This window comes from Talaromyces atroroseus (assembly GCF_001907595.1).
Source record: "Talaromyces atroroseus strain IBT 11181 chromosome Unknown scaffold_3, whole genome shotgun sequence".
Lineage (NCBI taxonomy): Eukaryota > Fungi > Ascomycota > Eurotiomycetes > Eurotiales > Trichocomaceae > Talaromyces > Talaromyces atroroseus.
The window spans coordinates 820,003-839,276 of NW_017971435.1; the positions used below are offsets into that span (position 1 = coordinate 820,003).

The following is a 19,274-nucleotide window of genomic DNA, read 5'->3' on the forward strand; positions in this document are numbered from 1 at the left end:
GGAGATCACCTATTCTATTAAGCAAACCCTAATCTGATAAACTTCCTCAGCATCCCACAATCAGTGCGCAAACCTGAAATCCAATCTCCTACTCCCTTGCACTTTGGTATATTTAATATAGTCACTCCGCTCCCCCTCCGTCATAGTATTCCAGATGCGATCTCTCCGTCGGTTCTGGTAGAGGTAATAGACCTTGGTTCCCAGGAAAATGAAGATAACGACAATATTGATTGCGATCAAATCAGTGTTGCCGCGATGATACATTGGCCTGTCGTCGTCGCGGTATATGAAGTTGGCGACAATGCTGCCGAGTTGGACGGCCATCTGGTTTGGAGGTTAGATCAATTTGCTATTTGAAAGATTTTCTGCTCTGGTAGGTATTGAAAAAGAACTACATACATTGTATAATGCAGCTGATACAGATCGCGTACCGACATTGTTGGAGTTCCGTGATGTCCATCCGACAACGATTGCTATAGCATGGTATGTTAGTAAAGTATATAACTTTGGATTACGTTGAAAAAGAAACGACTTTCCATGGCAATAAGGGTAGCTGAGGAGTACAGTCACCAAGGCGTACGTCCCCCAAGCATCTCCAATAAGCCCCGGCCAGAATCGCAAGGCTATCACACAAGGCAAAGTCCATACAGCCTGCAGCATAGAAACAAGGGATTTCTCATTCAGCCACTCCGAAAGCCGCGTGAGAAAGAGCAATGTGCAGATATGGAACACACTCGACGGGATGGTGAGAAGATTCGTATTGAATGTGCTGAAGCCCACCGAACGTAAGGTCAATGTCAGATATGTACTGGGCGGAGTCTGAGGAATATATGCCAAGAATCCAATGAGATAAACTGGCCAGAGATGATAGTCTGTTGCTGCGTTCCAGAGCCGGGTGGGCGTTATTGCTTGCCTGTTATGCATGTCGCCTTTGGACGGGTCATCGCGTAGGACACGGTTGACGACAATCGCCAGCTCGCGATCGTTGAACCATCCTTTTGGTCGGAACCAGGTCTTGGTCTGCACTGCTGAGGCGGGCATCATGAAGAAGGATCCTAGTCCGATGGCGAGGGTTATCACGCCTTCAATAAGGAACAGCCAACGCCAGCCGGCCAAGCCGTGAACACCATTGAGATGGAAAATGGCAAAGGCTAGTAGAGAAGTGACAATCGACGTCACAGATAAGGTTGCCCAGAAAAAGCTCAGGCGGATGGGTAGTTCTCTAGATGTATAAAAGTAAGACAGCCAAAGAACTATATCTGGAATGAAGCCGCCCTTGAAAGGAGAGTCAATATACGAATGCCATCTACAGATTGTGAAAATCTTACCTCAAGGATGCCGAGCAAAGCCCTCGTAGCTAGAAACGAGCCTCTGTCGGTGATGGCACACTGACAGATGGCAACGATAGACCACAAAGCAATCTGCATGGGAATCCATCGATCCGGTCCGATCTTCTTAGAAACTAGCTGCGAAGGCAGTTCAGCCAGCAGGAACGAGACCTTGAAGACCGTGTTGCCCCAGTTATAATCTGGGATTTGGTGCAAGTCAGGCCAATGCAAGTCACATTACATGGGAATCTGTTCTCACTTACCATTGGTATTCAATTTGAGATCGTGCAGAAACGTACCGGAGACCGCTTGGGTGAGGTTGCTTCGATCGACCTGCAGTCCAAAGAACATGACACACTAAAACTTCATGTTAAGAGACAACTAGTATCAAATAAGTACAAAGGCTCAATTACATACAGCCCACAGACAGACCCTCCAGTCAAGCTTTCGGATAATGCGTTTCTCCTCTTCTTCAGACCATGTCAGTGTCGGGTCAAACACATGTCGACATTCATATTGCGATTTTTCATATGTAAACCGCCAATACTCGGCAACATCAGGGTCAAGAAACGGGTTGCCCTTGTTGCTGTTGTCATCGTCGTCGTCGTACTCGGCAGATTCGTTGGAGCTTATTGCTACGCCGGCATCATACTGCTTGTGCTGTTCAGAGACAGGCACGCTTGGGGACTTTGGATTAGGGTTTGCCATGTCGCTGAATTCGGTTGTGAATTGAACTTCCAAAAGCGGCGATGTCTCTGAGGAGTCTGTCGACAAGACTTTGGCTCTCTGAGACCATTTTCTTCCCGGAGGCGCCATTTTGAATCACCCTGGGATTTTCTCTTCTCTTTATATAGCAATAAGGGCAGGGGGGCCTGCACTCCCTGCCTTCTCCGACCTGATGAAGAAAGTGATAATACGAAGCAAAGGCATGCCAAACTTGGCAAAATGGGCTCTGATGTGGTCGTGGAGCCAATAAATGTGCTGGCGGTGGTGTTTTTTTTGGCTGATGGCGTGCTTTTGCGCGTTTTGGCGACGACGAAGACCCCTCATCGATCTGCGACCAAACGTTCTCTTCGCTCGCCATCTACCTAGCTATCTTCTTTGGCATGTTTGCTCAGGCGATTCATGATTCGACTCATAGCGACTGTCGTTAAGCTGTAGACAGAGATGTCCCGGGCTTAGGCTAGCCGTCCCTGCGTGGATTGAGATGCGATTGCGTGGTACTGTCTCGCCATGTCCTCAAGGGCCTATAAAGAAAAGTCATATTGAAAAAAAAAAAAAAAGAAGAAGAAATGATAACATAGCAGATACAGGAAAGGAGAAGGTTGTTGCAATCCGGCATTAGGAACAGAAAAGCATATTTAGGGTTAGGGTTGGTGTCTGCACATGTCTTTCATGCTTTCGAAGGCCTTCTCGAGACATGATCAAGCCTTGCGCACTTTTCTACATTAACTGGGCTAGGCAGCATTGGTGTATGGTCCATGATTATCAGTTTGGATACGCGACAGTGATTCCTACCCCGGTCATAGTCAGTTGGTTATCTCCTAGTCCGTCAACTCAACCTGTCTATATTTTACTGGATGAACTCTCTATCCAGACTCCTTGCCTAATTACATTGCATACATGCATACATCGGCAAAATTACGACGTCAGGCTCACAAACGCACCGACCGGCCCCCAAATTCATCCCGGATACCCGATAGGTGGTGGTATTTGGGAGGTACCAGATACATCGTATAACGGGTCAAAGCACATCCATGCAGACGTATAATATACTTTTGCTCAGCTGGTGCTTAACCCCGTATTATCCATTCCTTGCCCGTTATGTGTCATTTCGCATCACTGCCGACTAGTCATAGTCCATGTAACGTGGATTGCGGGATGGGTCCTGTGCGCGAAAAATAACTGTTGGATAAATACTTGTAAATGAAGAATAACAATAGTCATCAAGTAAATGACTGAAAAATATTGCTGGCCAGGTGCCCGCGTCAGCTGGACAGGAATCGGTCGACTGGCTAAGAAGTAAGCAGGTCACAGGAAGCTGTGCATATGGAGAGAAAAATTGAGGCTGGAGTTAGGGCTTCTTCGGCGGGTTCTTTTGCATGCATCATGCATGTTCACGACGTTGTAACGGCCCGCATAGATTACAATTCATCTAACGGTATGAATTGGCTTTGTTCTATATCCGCCTAGGTAACTGGGCAGAAATCCATACATGCCTGTACCTGTTCATTACTGCTGACACGGAGCTACGATAACCTCAGAATTGAGCGTGTTTCAAGACTAGGAAATTGCCTATTACGGTAGTAACAAAAGATAGTAACTGCATCGTTTTTAGCTGTAGCATCGTTTAGTCCTATCTATCGACCTATCTGCATGCAGCTATTTAATACAGATTCTATACTTTTGCCTTGCTGGGAAAAGCGCTAAACCTGTTGTTCTCTGATCTGTAATCTTCATGCACCAACGACACTAGCTTTGGGGCTGAAAATGAACCTAAAATAGATAACATAATCTAAGTTATGTATTAGCTTTTCGACAAATACATCCAGAGTCGTTTCCAGCGTCATTTGTTGTCCATGTACGTAAGCGTTAGAGACTAACCAAAAAATCATAAATGCTCTCCTCCGGATGTATACACCGGATTCATTGCATCGTGGCTCGCGTACGATGCAATAGACTTGGAACTGTTCCAACCTCCAAGTCTACTCGTTGAGCTCCCTGTATGTTCAGAACTTGGGCCTGACGACGCGTTTGATGTTAGCTCTGATTATCAGAGTCAACGGGTCATTGGCATAATATCTAATATATCAGACTGTCCGTACCGCCATGATATACCTATACATATAGAAGTTGATTAAAAATCCAATATTCCTGGGTAACCAACTCGGTGTTGGGCGTGAGTTGGTGCCAACGGCTTCATGTCACTCCGTATAGTTTACTACCTTTCACATATCTGTTATAGTATATTAAGTGTATTATTTTCGACTAGATAAGAATTTAGAATGTTCAATGCAAATCTTCTGTTTCCGGTGTTTCATTGTCTCCAAACTCTCTTCCTTCTCCCGTCGACCTTCTGTTTAATAAACTCTAACCGGACAAAATCCGATGCCTAGAGAAATCGAGTTTTAACAACTTTGGAGCTTAGTTGGTGCGTCGGCCGGTCCGGCGGCCGACGCGAAGGATTGCTTTGCCTGTCGTAAGGATTCAGTCCTGGTTGCATTCTGGACTCCGAGGATCAAAAAGAAAACTCCGGAAGAAACCACCAGGCCCATTAGGGACAAACCCGCCTCTGAGGGCCGAGAAAAGAAGAAAAGAGACCCATGGATGAAAAGGGGGGAAAAAAAAAAGGCAAGTAGAGAATCTAATCAGGAGTTCGACCGCCGAATTCGCCCGAACTCATTTTCAATCTCTCTCGCCTTGTCCATTATACCCAACTGACGATACATCAGGATCAGGTTGCGGACTATCAGATTTGCAGTCTCAGTGCGAATCCCCAGCTGGTCTCGACACCAATGCAAGACTTGCCTCTGTAACGCCTCCGAGTCTCGAATCCGGCCATCTAGTCGGGCGTAGGCAACGGCCAAGTAGTATTTGAGCGAGATAGTATCCGTTTCCTCGGCGTCGATGCTCTCCTCCAGTATCTGAACCCCCTGTTCCAAGATAGCAACAGCTTTTGCATCTGGAACTTTGCCATTGCCTTCTGCGGTGATGCGGCCATGCGCCTCCGCTAGATGAACAACGCAACGTTGCGTGGTGGAATCCTGAGCCCCCAAATGGACTCTGCCAGCCTCCACAGCATCCTGCAGTAGACGCACGGCTTCCGGGAAGCGGCCTTGCGAGACGTAATCCCTGCCAGTGCTGTCCATAACCGCGATTGTGTAAGGGTGGCCCGGCCCAAGAGAAGTCGTGCACAGCCGTAACACGGTTTCGTGCAACTTGGCTGCAAATGCTGCCTGGTTTTGTATGAAGAATGTGTCGGCTAAATGGCACATGCGTGTTAGGATGTCCATTGCCGACGAACGGTCCAAGATTGTTGCACTCGTGATGGTCGCAGTAGAAGCAGAAGAGGAAGCATTGCTACGGCGGCTGTCTTCGGTATCATCGAACCAGTAGACTCGGACAACAGCTTCCAGGACGTATTTTTCAAGAGTCAAGCCTTCGAGGAGCCGTCCTGGTTGTTGCTTGATGTCCGTGGCAAGACGGTACATGACAATCAAAGTATCCAACGCGTCTGGCCCGAGCAATCGCTGTCGAGACTCTAGAACCTCTGCGTCTAGTTTCTCAGCATCACGAGGCCGTCCAACCTGCCGGAAGATATGGGCTAGCATCAGCTTTGTGCTCTGGATTTCAGCGCCGTCGTCAAGTTTTGCTGTTATTGTTATAGGCGTGACCGGAGAAGAAGAGGCCGGCTTTGCTGCTTCTGAGAGTATGCGTATTAGAATGTCCTCGGCGTCCTGCCACTGACGTCGCTGTACGAGAGCATCTATCTCGATTTTCCCGGTCACAGGGTCTCGAGACAGAAAGCTCATTCTCGTTGAGCGACATTTCAACAAGTAAACGTGCCGCGAGTCTGTTAGCCCTACTTTTAGAGCAAGCAGACTCATGCAGGTGGAAAAGTGGCCGAAAAGAAGAGTGTGTACTGTAAAGAAAGAGAAAAATAAATCGGAGCGATAATCAAGGAATTTCAAGTGGAACTGTCTGCTTGGGACCTCAGGGTATAACTATAGACAAGGCAATCAATCCATGGCCCTGCCCACGTCAAGCCAACTAACGCTCTGCCTTACCCCTTTTGGGTAATGCCTTGTCTTTTAGTCCCAAGGTGCCTTACATGGGAGGAATAAGCAAAGGAGAAATGAAAAGAGAGAAGTGATATAGCAAGATACTGTTTGATTTCTTTTCTCTGTTATCGGAGATTCGGCCGGAAATTAAAATCAGCATGCCCAGGTAAGCACTTGAGCGATTGGAATGCTCGCTAGAGGAGGGGTAGACGTAGGGCTCTGAGCTATGTATGATTCCCTACCGAGTCTAAACAAGCATCGACTAGCCCAAGCAAGAGGCCCAAGTGGCCTTGGTCTGGTGAGTAAATACAAAATACTAGCATCTCAAGCGAAGTCCATGCGTGACCAGCGCCATCATGGATATTGGTTGGCATGGGCGAGCGAACATACGCCATACACGTCAATCCACCAGTCGACGAGTCATTATCGATTAGTCGGACTTGATGCTAGTCCTGATCCTAACAGATAGCTAACGTATGTACAGGAGTGACCGGTGTTAATCCAGCTACCCCGCCAACAGCCGTGCACTGCCCAGGTTGTAAGTAGAACCCTATCGTTATTAGGGCTAGGTGAGTTTCTGGATCGGGTTGACACGGTCCTGGTATCAACTCTCCCGGTCAGGCAGATGCATGCCAGCTATTCTCGGATGCATGTGTACTACTTTGTAGCAGTAATGCCTAATGTGTGTGATTCTGCTATTCCCCTGCCATATTCAATTCGCCCCATTTCCAGCGCCTTGGGTAGCATGACATCGAGGCATTATATTGCTACGTATGCACGAGCATGCCACCACTTCCGAGGAAATTTGTGTTTATTTAGCATTCTATCATTCAAGTCATTTACTTACTACTACTCTGACACACAAAGCAACAAAGCGTTGTGCTATTTAGTCAGCCGTAGTAGCTCGGCGGACTGAGGCCAAGCTGACGCATCCCGAGTCAGTGTCCGAAACGGCGTGTACATATGTAACGCACAGGAATGGGCCCATGCATGTCTCTGCTTCCAGAAAGTTCCTCCACAGTCTCCAGCTGCAGGATGCGCATGCCGAAGTATGTTACTTGCTAGTCAGTTGGCTGTTTCACGTTGACGCTTTGGCTTAGCTAGTCTGTACGAGTATGTAACAAAATGTGTCTTACCCAACTATGTATCATGCAACTAACTACGTAGGTCGTAAGTTATGTAGCAACCTGTAGGAAATATTTTTTAAAAAAAAAAAGGAAGAAAAAGAAAAAGAAAAAGAAAAAGGAAAAGTTCCTCCTCCGCATCCATGGATATCCATGAAGATCAAGGTCGAATTTGAATTATGACCGAGGGAGGCGTTATGCAAGGCTAACTAACAATGCAAGTTGGTTGTTGTAACAGGCCAATGTCTTTATTCTCAACTACGTATTCTATGTAATTAATCCATGGGGGCTGCTGCACTTCCGACTCAATTTAGTGAAAGCAGATCAGATCAAACACTGGTCCTCGTGGCCGCCATCTGCGCTGGAGTTTCCAGGCGTTCTCTAGAGTCGCACAGCAGGGATTCAACTACTTTCTACTAGTAGCTATTTTTGGGTCTCCGGTGGTAATACTGCGTATTCATGTCGATCAAAATACTGTATTCAACCATTCTCCAATAGTAATTAACTTTATCCACCCCAACTCAGTCCAAACTCCAAGTAGTTCAATTCAGCCCATAAGTAGAAGAAAAGAATACGCACCCACCCATGCATATAGATGATGGCTGAGAGATATGGTCAACCCAGCGATAAGAATAGCAGCGAATCAAAATCAGTGAAGGGGGAGCGTTGGTGCAAACGCCCTCCAGTCGGCATTATTACGAAACATTATACGACCACCCACCATTTGCACGCATTATCCGCCGTGCAGCCATGTCGCGAGTAATCTCGTCCTGCGTCAAGCCGTCGGGTCCGCTCCAGTTAGCGCTGCTTGTGCGCTCACGGAACTTCTTGACCTTCTTGTCCTGTTTAAATGCGTCCTCCATTGAGAAATCCGGGACGGGCCCGAAAATCCAATCAACGGGCCACGTCTCTTGGATGGATAGGGCTTCAGTAAGTGCAGAGCCTTGTGCCCAGTCCGCCACCGGCATCATATCCGCATCCGAGTCTTCGTCTTCGCTGTCAGTAGGAGGTTCGGGAAGGTGGATGCTCTCGCTAGGCGGGTATTGCGGGGATGCCTTTGCAGGAACACGTTGAGCACTAGGACCAGGATTGGGTGTCTTGTGACTAGGCGTTTTATGTGCTGTAGCGTTGTTCGCTGCAGATGGAATCTTCCCACTGGTATACTGCGTCATGTCTATGGGTGCTGCATGCTTCGGCTGTTGACCTGCTGCACCTGGTTGCACGGGTCCGGTTTTATACAAGGATCCACCGATTTGATGATGTGCTGCAGGTGGAGGTGCCTGTGGATAAGCATGTGCCAGGAGCGAAAGCTTTCCATTTTCCTAGAGTAGTCAAAGCACTGTTAGTACGGCGGGGATCTCCACGTTTCAGAATAATCAATGATAATCTATTCGCCAACCATACATTTCTTATAGGCTGCTGCTTTAACGAGGTGGCCGGCTGGCTATAGAGTTGCTGGTTGTATTCGTCCTCAGTCTTCCTTCTTTTCGCTTCCGCCGTCTGGCTTTTATTTTGCGATGCGGACGCCGGAGGCCTGTGCTGCGACTCGTCTTCCAGGTGCCTCTTTGCTGGTTTTGCTGGGTTGGTTGGGGGCTGGTTTATAGATCGGCTAAAAGACTGCATAGAAGAGCCCAATCGAGAAGGGGGTCGTGCCGGTCCCATGTCAGCTCGTTGAGTGGTCTTTTCCTGTTGAATGGAGGACCCCTATGCGATATCCGTTAAAAAAAATTGACTTTTGCTAGACTGCTCTGAATTGAATCACTTACCAAATCATTGGCCGGTCTTGGCGGTTGGCTTCCCTGTCTTATACGCGCATTTTCAAGTCTTTGCTGCGCCGATTTTTTTTTCTCATCTGCAACGGGTCGCTCTCGATCCTGGCGTCGCAACTCTTCTTGTTGTTGCTTTTGTTGAGCGGCTCGTTTCTTCTGTTCTTCTTTCCGCAACAACGCGTCCCGTTCCTCCTAGAATGCAACAATATCAGTATAAATCAATAAGCCTTGAATTAGATATTGCACTCACTTGTTTCTTGCTTTCTGCTGCTGCTGCTACCTGTGCTCGGCGCTGCGACTGGCTAGATATCGAACTCTTGAAACTCGTGTTCGACGCCATTGTCTGCAAAGAAGAATTGCTAGCTTTCTTAGACAGAGTAGGCTGCTTTGCGGAAACAGGCGTTGGCCCCGAAATAGGTTCCTGGCTATAAGAGGCTGCCGATGGTACCGGCATGCGCAATGTGCTCCCAACACGGATTGACATGGGTTGTGGTTTCGGCTTCTGCGTCGCTTCTCTCATAGGTTTGACTGGCCTTTGTCTTGCAGGTTGCGTCTGGGCGTGAGACGAACTAGGGGGGAGAGGGAATTTGGGCTCAGTATCAGTATCAACCGCTGCTTCTTTCCGTACTTGAGGCTGCGTTCGTTGATTTTTCTTCGTCATTGCCTGGTTAGATGAGGGAAGATCAACAGTTTCATGTGCATCAGGCTCTTTCGACTGCACTTTTTTCTGCAGTTTTCCTAGCTTAGTGCTAGGCTCGGTGGCTTTGGCTTGGCGAGTACGGGGTTCTTCAACCTCGAAGGGATCTTCGAGTTGAGTCTGTTTCACGGCAGTGTTACTCTTCGCTTCGGTAGCACTTCGTTTTGGGGTAGGCAACTTTTCTGGGCTTGGGGAGGATCTTTCAGGACTAGTTCCCAAGCGTTGAAGATTAGGTTGCGGGCGGGAAGCACTAGGAGATAACGTCTCTAACTTGGCTGCTGCCGAAATGCTAGCGCTACTCGAAAAAAGTCCCTGTGCCGACTTCATAATCGACTGAAATCTTGACTTTGACCCGCTCAACATACCGTCAAGCCGTCTCGGCGACGTAACTGGAGTGGTGGACTCAACAGCTGTATTAGAGACCGGCTGAGCAGACGACTCCGAACGATGAGGGGAAGGGGGCGTCGCTGCAAACATGGATTGATGCTGATCAAAGGAAGGGAAGGCAGTGCGTTTTGGCGTTGGTGGGCGTCTATTAGAAAGATCGTGGAAAGTTTCTGTACGTGTGATTTTGCTCTTTTCAAGGTTCCCAACTGTCTCATTTCCCGCAACAAACTCTATGATATCCGCAGTTTGGCTCTTCGCCATGGCTGATTTCTGTGGAGAACCTAGTGGTTTGATCCAGCTTTCTTGGGAAGTTGAGATTGATGAAGGGACGCGTTCAATATCTGTGCTGTCATTTCTAGAGCCTGGTAGTTCAGGATAGTTGACCTGGCTGTTGGTAACATGTGACACGGGGGCAGTAGATTTCGTTGTCCGTGGACCTTGCGTTTTACCAAGCATGCTGATTTTATCATGCAGAAGCTGAGTTGACGACTTACTGTGCAGTGCAGAGGTATCATAGGCCACAGCAGTTTCGCCTTGTTGAAATGGTCGACCTTTCCTATCCCGGTCCATGTTTTCCTGGCGTGTTTCCTCCTTTTCTGCGGCAGTATTACTGACAACTGGCCTGACCCCTTCGATCTGGCCTGTAAAGTAACTCTGACGCCCTATGGCCGTTGGCTTGATAATGTCAACATGGCTGGTACGCGATACCCGCGGACCTATACTTTTCTTTGTCATCAATGGCTCGCGAGCAGGCAAGGATGCGAAGCTCAAGCTGCTCTTCCTCACTAAAGGTCGGGCAGGTGTTGATCCGTCGGAGGGAGAGCCAATATCATCAAAATTATCATCAATCACAATGTCACCATTCTTGCCAAGTCTGTCTGTATTGACATGAGTCTCTCGTTGAATACCTATAGGTTTTACAAGGGAACCCCGTGGTTCTTGGGCGGCTTTAACCAACGGACGAGGTGTGTCCTCGTCGGCTTTTTCTTGATGATCTGTTTCGATATCCATCGGCTCCACAGTTTGTCCACGAGATATAATGTTCTCTTGAGCAGAAACAAAGGATCCTTCGGTTGTGCGTCGATCCATAGACAGGCTCTTTCTATTATGCACCACACCGAGTTCAGGAGGTTGTGTCGGGGCCGTGACGACTACACGTGAATCAGCAGACACTTGTGTATCAGGAAGAGGCTGTGTACTTGGTAGCACAAGTTCATCGTCGTCGCCCAGGCCGTGATAGCCCGAATCCGTGTTGAAGGTGGAAAAGGAATTGAGCGCCTTGTTGAGATGCACATCTCTTATAGGCTGTTTGCCTTTGATATCAAGTGCTGGATAAGAAACAGGTTTCTCAGGAGATGTGTCCATTGGCTTCTCGGGCGGGTTCTTAATTGGTTCTTGAACTAGGCCATCGACTGGCTCGCGGGACAACGGGTCAGTAGCCTGTTTACTTGGCATTTGAGGAGCGACTGGCTTTTCGGGTGATTTTGCAGACTTCGAAGGCGATTTCGGTCTTTGATTTGCAGTCGAGAAAATATCACTGAGAGGCTAGTTTATAGTCAAAATAGGATACGCGTAGGTTAGACACTTCATGCATAACATACCACGCGAGCTTCATCTGGGTTACGTTTGCGTGCAGTCCGAGGGGTCTTGCCTCGCATTTTTCCAGGCGTTTTGAATATCTCGGTCATGTTGCTGGAGGTCGTTTGTTAGTAACGGGAAGCAAAGAGAGGGGGGCATGACACATACAATTGATTCCTTAAGAAGATCTCGGCCATGTGTTCGTTTAGCCAGTCCATCTCATGACGAACTGGAAATTCCACCTCTTCCATTTCTTGTTCCAACAAGCGCGTTACATTTTCCTTCTCTGCCGCAATCCAGGCGGCGGAGCCGATGGTTTTCTTTCCGGCGGCGGCCATGATGTGTAAACACAAGCACGATATCAAAAAGCGGCTTGCACGCGATCAAAACAGCGCAATATAGGCGTCATAAATCTGCTGCGGAAAGTATTCTCTCAAATATCAGCAAAGAATCACATCGAGCAATGCATGGTGAAACGCAGGGGGGCGTTATGGGCGATTGGAAGGTTGGCGGTTGTCGTTGCGCGCTTTGCTGCTGCTTGTTTGGTGGGCATCAAAACACACGGCCGGGAAGGAGCCACGCGCTAGCACGCTTGGTCACGTGACTATCTGCGCCTAGATCCTGAGGCACCCAGGCATCAACATGGTTGTTTTGAGATTGCGCTCTAAACTCGTTCAGCCAGTTTGCTTTAACTTGCCCACGGCCAACGCAGCAGCTTCTGCGTGGTAATTCCTGCATTTCTCAGCTTAGCACCCTAAGAACACTTAATTTCCTGGCTGTTCGACACCTGATAGATAAGGTGGGTATTCCCGTGACTCTCGGGGCAAGCTACCTTAGTCAGCCCGGGTTGAATCGATTGCATCACCTGCGAGACACACACCTTGCTTTGCTTTGCCCTCACCTCCATCCTCCTTCGCGGCCATCCTCGATCTTGGGTAATCTCTGTCCTCATCTATCCCTACAATTCTTCACTCAATAGCCATTTTCTCATCCGTTTTGTTGCCAGTCAGTTAATACTAGTGGCAGCCGCTTTATTGTGCTTCTAGCCCCCTTATCACTTGGGACCGAACCGGACACCGCACAACGCTCTTTTTTTTTTCATCGAAAATGGCTTCTTCAGGCGATGTCAAGTATCCTGCTGTCGGTGGACCTTGTAAGGTGCGTAACTCCCTTTTTTATTCCCTTGGCCATTGGTCGTGTGCCCAGCACCTAACAGAAGAGCTTACCTTTGAAATTTAAACTGCAGTAAACGTTAACTTTCCGTTTTGTTTTGATTTCCGGCGTCCGAACCTGCAATTGCTGGCTACATTACGACCCAGAACCAGTGCATCCAAAACTTTTTTCCCCTCTCAGCCCGGCTCTCAATACAATTCAGTTATGCTGCAGCTGCTAACGTTTAGCAATAGCTTCAGTCGTCGACAACGTCGCTGCCGAAGCTTCCAAGGCTAGTGATGAATTCCGAGATCTCAAAGGCACTAAAGCGACGCCTTCTGGTACTACCAGAACTGGTCAGCAATTGACTCGTACGTGTCGAGTTTTCCCTAATGCCGGATCTCCAGAACTGACGTAATGAAGATTATCACTCTCTTTTGTACAGTCTGTTGAGCGTGAGTTGCACCTCGCGCCGTTCCTCCGCAATGCAGACAGCTGAGCTAATTTATTACAAAGTGGGAACGTCCCCGGGCTACTGCCATCTCTTTTGCTAGTGTCGTGTTCTTCATTCTTGCTGCTCGGTTCTTGCCGCTGCTACGATGGATATTCAAGTTCCTCTATATCAGTCTAGGAGGTAAGCGCAAGTCGTAATACGCGTATTATTGGCCCGATTGGTCATTGCTAACCCCAAGCTTTATACAGTCACTGCTGCCGCTGAGGGTGCTGGCAAGCTTATTCTCAACCAAGGTTTGACGAGCTCCTTCCGTCCTCGCAAATATTACACTCTGCCGAAGGAAACTGTCGAGGGAATACTGGAAGACTTGGAACAACTCTCCGACTTTTTCCTGATCGAATTCCAACGCATTTTGTTTGCTGAAAACGTCACCCACACTGCTGCAGTATGTCTCTATATCACTAATCGCTTTGGCTAATTGGATTGATCCACTGACCTGTAACAGGCTTTTGTTGCTGCCTTTCTATCCTACTGGCTCATCAAGATTATGCCTGTCTGGGGTCTGTCCTTGCTCGGTGTGACTATTGCCTATCTTGGCCCTCTTGTGTATATTAGCAACCGCGAAATCATTGATGAGCAGATCGCCGAAATTCAGGAGTTACTCAATGCGCAAGCCAACCATGCCAAGGAGCTTGCCAACCAACAAACCACCCGCGCTACAGGCTTGGTGAAGCAATATGCCAACAACTACAGCACCAAGGCTCATGAGTACATCGGCAACCGTCGCTCTGCGTCTCCAGAAGTCCCCAAGGCCCCCGCTGTCAAGGTCGAGCCAGCCAGCCCGGCAAATGTCCAGACCACAGATTTTCCTGAAGCTCCCAAGACTGAGCCTGTGGCTGCTACCATCGAGTTTGAACCTGAGGCTGCCACATCGACAGAGAAGGAACCTTTGCTGGCTCTATAAGCAACAACGGAACGATTGATCTATCGTCGAACTTTCCAATAGGCGCGTGATTGAAATGCCCTCTGCATTATCTACGTCTTCTAAATTGTATGAGTGACGGAATGATCCTGACGCTGACCTTCCTCTTGAAATTGTGTCAACCTATTTTGGATCAAGGGATGAACGATGCACAAACGAGACCATGATCAAAAAGCAATATGCGGAATGGGCTCTTAAAAAGAATTCGTGGCCTGCTACTTTGGTTCCTTTATCTTTTTCTGTAGGTATTCATGTGTTGATGACGATGTAGCCAATGACAAGGCCAGCTTGTTGTGAAGTGGACGGTGGCGAAAGGGGCTGATGGATCGATTGAATGTGCTGTGCTATACATGGATGTATGAACAATCCCTTTCGTAGTCTTCTTGCTTCTCTCTTATTTTCTTCTTCCCTGCTCTCGGCGATTCATTTATATTCTTTACTTCGCTTCTTGAAAAGAGGAAGGCTGATACTACTCAATCAGTTTTCCTCCTTGTCATTCATCCCATGTTCAATTAATGCTTCTGTATCTATTGTTTCATCGATTATTAATTATGTAAGTGTTCTTATCCTCAGAAATGCGCTGTTTCATTATTATCTTTTTCGTCTTTTATTCATTGTACACCTTTTCTCGCCTATCTCAATCATCCATATTACCCAAAATGTCTGAACATTCACTATATGCACTTAGAAAACTGAATCAAAATTATATTAATATTAGCTAGCCTCGCCAAGTAATCCAAGCACTTTGCGTAATGGGTAGGTGTCTCATAGATACAGATGACAAATAGAAAGAATGAACGAATGAACGGACAAAAAGGACAAATGAATGAGAAACATAAAAACGATTAGAAAAAAACCCCCAGACACATTCTTTCCTCATTCCCTCAATGCTGACTTCTTCGAATCATTAGACAGTACAATGCCAGTTCCGACGTAGCGTAACCAGTCAGTGAGTCGAGCTATCAAAAGCTTGCCCTACGAAACCTCTTTGCCGTCCGTCCATACAGCTCAGACCTGGAGTTGACAGCCAGACTAGATCGACCGGGTGCCCTTCGCTTTACCAATTGATGACGATAGAATTTTCGTTTCTCCTTTCTCTTCTTGTTGTTCGCCCATGGACTACTCGTATCCGTATCGCCATCGTCATCTTCGCCGCTCAATGTGCTAGATCCACTGTGTAGCGCTAACAGTGTCTCTGCGGCTTTTAAGTCATCGCCGCTGTTTTTGGACTTTCGTTTGGATGAGGATGCTGCCGGTGGAGACGGGGATGATAAGTTGTCTTCTCCTCTACGAAGATTACGAAGAGAATGGAATTGAGATTGTCGTCGATGGTGCGCTTGAGAGGAACGTCTCATCGGCATTTCCACTTTCTTGTCCTCCTTTTTCTGCTTTCTAGTCATAATTCCCTGGGCATGTTTCTTATCGTGGGATTTCTTGTAGCAAAATCGAGTCTTGTGATTGGGATCTTCGTCACTGCTATCGGACTGTAGTGATGAGCTGATGGCTAGGTCAGACTCGGCACCAGAGTCGGAGTCGGAGTCAGGGTCGAAATCGCAGAAAGAGGAAGAGAAGGATTCATCATCGTCATCTATGCTCATCTTGTAAAGGCAACTGTCATCGTCAAATTCAAGATCATCGTCACCATCATCGTCTTCGTTGCCGTTGTCCTCGTGTTGCTCACTACGTGCGCGAAGTGCTACTTGCCTCCTCGGTATGCTAGCAATGAGCGTCTGTCCTTTTGGAGATATCAGCTTTGTGTCCTGCGCCTGTTCCACGTCGGCATCGTTTGCCAATCGTCGTTTGAGTGGATTCTCACAGAGGGATGATTCAAAATCGGCAAGTCCAATAAACTCCCTTAGCGGCGGAAGCTTCCTCGGATTGCTGGTTGAACCTCTAGGTTGAGAGCCACGCGGTTGTCCAGATTCTTTTCTCTCCAGCAGGGTAGTGGCTCCCCCGGGGGTGTTGATCGGGGTAAAGGTATTCTTGCTACTAGAGACAGTCTGGTGTTGGGCTTGCCTCGCTGCCTCCCGGTCAGCCTGCACGACTCCACCGGGCTTTGGGTAGCTTTGGTGGGTAATATCCAGATTGTTTGAGTCTATTGGCGCAGACCATGTTTGGTGATATACCATGTTTTGTGGTGTACTTGTTGTCGGGGACAACAATAGATTCTGCGAGCGATTCGCCATTTTCAGATCAAGCTCTAGCTGGCGGTATCTGTTTGACAACTCCGTCGCTTGTCGAATAATATCAGGATCAATGGTCATCTTGCCAAATTGTCGACTCTGCGGCGGAATGCAAAGAGATGGGAAGTCGGTTCCGAATAGTGGTGTCAATGCATACCGAATTTTCCAGCAGAAAGTGGCTGCAACGGCTTTTGCTGTTTCGAATGGCATCCAGTAACCTGTTGGGTGAAAAACAGAACTCTCCGTGTCAGAAAGAATGAAAGAGAAAAGAAGCAGCCATATCCCTCACTCACCTTGTGCGGCTAATGCTCCTCCAGTGATGCTATGGCAAATCTCTCGGAGGCCGATATTGGCATTCAGCATTTTCGCAGGTGTTGTCTAGAGAATTTTTCGTCAGTTCTGACTACTAACGATAATTCCGATAGGAACTGGTGCAAAGGTAACATGGCATACCTTTGGATAGTCATTGCATTTAAATAAATGGGTCGTCCGAACAAGTCCGATATTGTAATCCCACATCACTGTCCAGTTCTTTTCATCTCCTGGTAACCTGAATGTGTATTGAAACACTAAATGGAGTGCAATCCAAAAATTTGTTGTTAGCTATAAATCTGAGTACAAACTCAAAGAGATCAACACCTACCTTCGAAGCTTTCTCGGGCAGTCTTTTCCATTAGAGTCTTTTTCTCGCTGCTGTATGGAATATGTCTTGGATACTCTGATATGCGGCCCATGGGGTGAATGCTGAACATTCTATGCTGCTCCGCCAGCACTTCATCTCGTTCCTCACAGGGTGGATATCGAACTTCGCCTCTGACCTCTCCCTTGATGAAGACTGGGGCATCTTTCGGCATCTTGGACTTTTTCACACGCGGAGGAGCAAAGACACCTCTGTCTTGGTCAGTCTCTGGTGCGTTGACCAGAGAAAAGGGAGCAATTGACTCATCGTAACGACTTCTTGAACCTCGCCCTTGTGAAGAAGGTAGCGGATTCAAGAGGGATTCGATGGATGCCATGGATGCCTGTGTCTGCGAATCTTTCCAATTGAAAGCTGTGTTTTCTACCTTCGCTTCAGGGTGCGAAATTCTGGTTAAGGTCACCAATGCAAGTCCTATTAGGATAATCCCCAGGAACGGCGACAAGGTATCTATTTGCAGAGTGATATAGGAGGTCTTTTAAAGTTAGCACAGGCTCTTCAACTCACAGATGGACAACCAACTTACAAAGGGTTTTGTTGATGCAGAGTAAAAGAGACATGCGGAAAGCAACCTGATGTACATGAAAGAGAGGAAACAGCAAACCGGGTGTGGGCGTGTGCTATATCAAAAATTAACGGAGACAACCTGATGGAAGCAATGTCTAGAACATAGACGAAAGTCTAGTCTCTCACTCATATGGTTGTATAATCGCAACCAGAATCCAGGCAATGTTCGGAAATTGAATGCAGATCTCCCAAATGGTGGAGCTGTCATTTTCTGTTTGTCCCAAGTCAAAGAAAGTGCAGTGGATGTCTAATACAGAGCTCATATATTCAACATCTTGAAACTGAGATGTATTTTGGCTTGGGCAGCGTTCCCGGCTGGGCATAGAGGGAATCCTTTCAAAGACGAACTCTGGATGTCTACGTCCTTATCAACTCCATGTGAAAGAGCTAGCAGAAGAGTGCCTCCACAGTGCCTCGAAGCAACGACCATCCTGGTGAAGACGGACTAATGGACCGTTCCGTTCTTCGTATGGCGAGCTAGGGCCAACAAGAACCGTAAGCATCTTTCTTTTTTTACCTCCTCCCAAACTCGTGAGAGACCTCGACCGCTCAGGGGGGTTATAGGAATGAGGTTGTGGCGCCAACGAAATTGGGAGCGTACAAGAATTCGTTTTTGCCAAGCTCTGTATCGAGGGCTTGTGTTTCATATGGCTAGAAATAGTCCCAGCAAACCGGGAAGAAAGAATGAATCGCCACACTATAGGAGGAAGGCTACCGTTCAACAGACCAGGTATGATCCAGGCCTTCTCCACAATTCTAATTCTTCTTCCCAAAGCCGGGCCATGAAGCTCGTTTGGTCCGTCTTCATATTATCCCTGACAGCGACGGATAAATATCTTCGTCCTCGTCGTCGGTACGTTGTGTTGCATGGAGAATTGAATCCGGGGTACACAAACTAACACAGAGTCTCACGGCAATAGCCTCGTGGTCATTCAAAATGAAATTACCGAATCCTTTTCCTCGCTTATCTTGCTGCTGCACAAACTGCAGCCTTCTGCTGATGTCTTGCATTCCACACGAGCGGTTCAAGCTCAGGAGTCCCGGCAGACAGGAAAGCTCCAGGGCCAGGGCTACAGCCAGGGGGCCAGGGGACAGCAGCACTACGGGACTCGGAAAGCTGCATGAATCCCACGGGTCTGAGCGCAGGCCTTTTCTTTTGTCTCGGACCAGCTGAAAATGGAACCTTTTAGATACATCCGAAGTACCAGCATTGGCGCGGATGCAGAAGTCCCAAAAAAGAGGAGCAGAAATGGAAGCAGCGGAAGAAAAGCGATCGTCAACGGGGGAAGCTTCCCGAAGCTCCTGAAGAAACGTGACGTGACACAATTCTGTTCAATTTGCTCTGCTTCGCCCGTGACAACAGTCCTGTGTCAGAATCAACGTGGGAAGGTGACCGAACAAGAATGGTGTTGGTTGTGCAACCGTCGATTGACAGGGCGCGGAATTTCTTCCCCAGCCTGCGGATACCTCAGGCAGGGAATCACATGGGTATAGCATCTGTTTGCTGTAGTACCGGAAGCAATGGCTACTACTACTGGAAATTCACTACGTAGATTCTTGAGTTACTCGAATGTT

At 47.8% G+C, this 19,274-nt stretch overlaps 5 protein-coding genes across 5 annotated transcripts; 1 reads left to right on the forward strand and 4 right to left on the reverse strand.

Moving 5' to 3' along the window:
• Positions 1-60: 60 nt before the first annotated feature.
• UA08_03330 (hypothetical protein) lies at positions 61-2,144 on the reverse strand (the record flags this gene model as incomplete). Its single annotated transcript, XM_020265618.1, has 6 exons — positions 61-324; positions 400-473; positions 735-1,275; positions 1,329-1,528; positions 1,592-1,685; positions 1,746-2,144. The coding sequence occupies 6 exons, from the start codon at positions 2,142-2,144 to the stop codon at positions 61-63; spliced, it is 1,572 nt and encodes a 523-aa protein (XP_020121619.1).
• A 2,552-nt stretch (positions 2,145-4,696) lies between these two features.
• UA08_03331 (hypothetical protein) lies at positions 4,697-5,860 on the reverse strand (the record flags this gene model as incomplete). The annotated part of the gene is made up of 1 exon (XM_020265619.1): positions 4,697-5,860. The coding sequence occupies one exon, from the start codon at positions 5,858-5,860 to the stop codon at positions 4,697-4,699; it is 1,164 nt and encodes a 387-aa protein (XP_020121622.1).
• Positions 5,861-7,928: 2,068 nt separating this feature from the next.
• UA08_03332 (hypothetical protein) lies at positions 7,929-12,002 on the reverse strand (the record flags this gene model as incomplete). The annotated part of the gene is made up of 7 exons (XM_020265620.1): positions 7,929-8,555; positions 8,638-8,937; positions 9,000-9,194; positions 9,253-10,523; positions 10,581-11,631; positions 11,688-11,778; positions 11,833-12,002. 7 exons carry the CDS (start codon positions 12,000-12,002, stop codon positions 7,929-7,931), a joined length of 3,705 nt encoding a protein of 1,234 aa, XP_020121621.1.
• Positions 12,003-12,771: 769 nt separating this feature from the next.
• On the forward strand, positions 12,772-14,234 carry UA08_03333 (hypothetical protein; the record flags this gene model as incomplete). The annotated part of the gene is made up of 6 exons (XM_020265622.1): positions 12,772-12,817; positions 13,071-13,187; positions 13,240-13,271; positions 13,333-13,450; positions 13,519-13,715; positions 13,776-14,234. 6 exons carry the CDS (start codon positions 12,772-12,774, stop codon positions 14,232-14,234), a joined length of 969 nt encoding a protein of 322 aa, XP_020121616.1.
• A 980-nt stretch (positions 14,235-15,214) lies between these two features.
• Positions 15,215-17,692, reverse strand: UA08_03334 (hypothetical protein; the record flags this gene model as incomplete). Its single annotated transcript, XM_020265623.1, has 5 exons — positions 15,215-16,653; positions 16,729-16,813; positions 16,889-17,004; positions 17,079-17,582; positions 17,659-17,692. 5 exons carry the CDS (start codon positions 17,690-17,692, stop codon positions 15,215-15,217), a joined length of 2,178 nt encoding a protein of 725 aa, XP_020121615.1.
• Between the last annotated feature and the right edge of the window lie 1,582 nt (positions 17,693-19,274).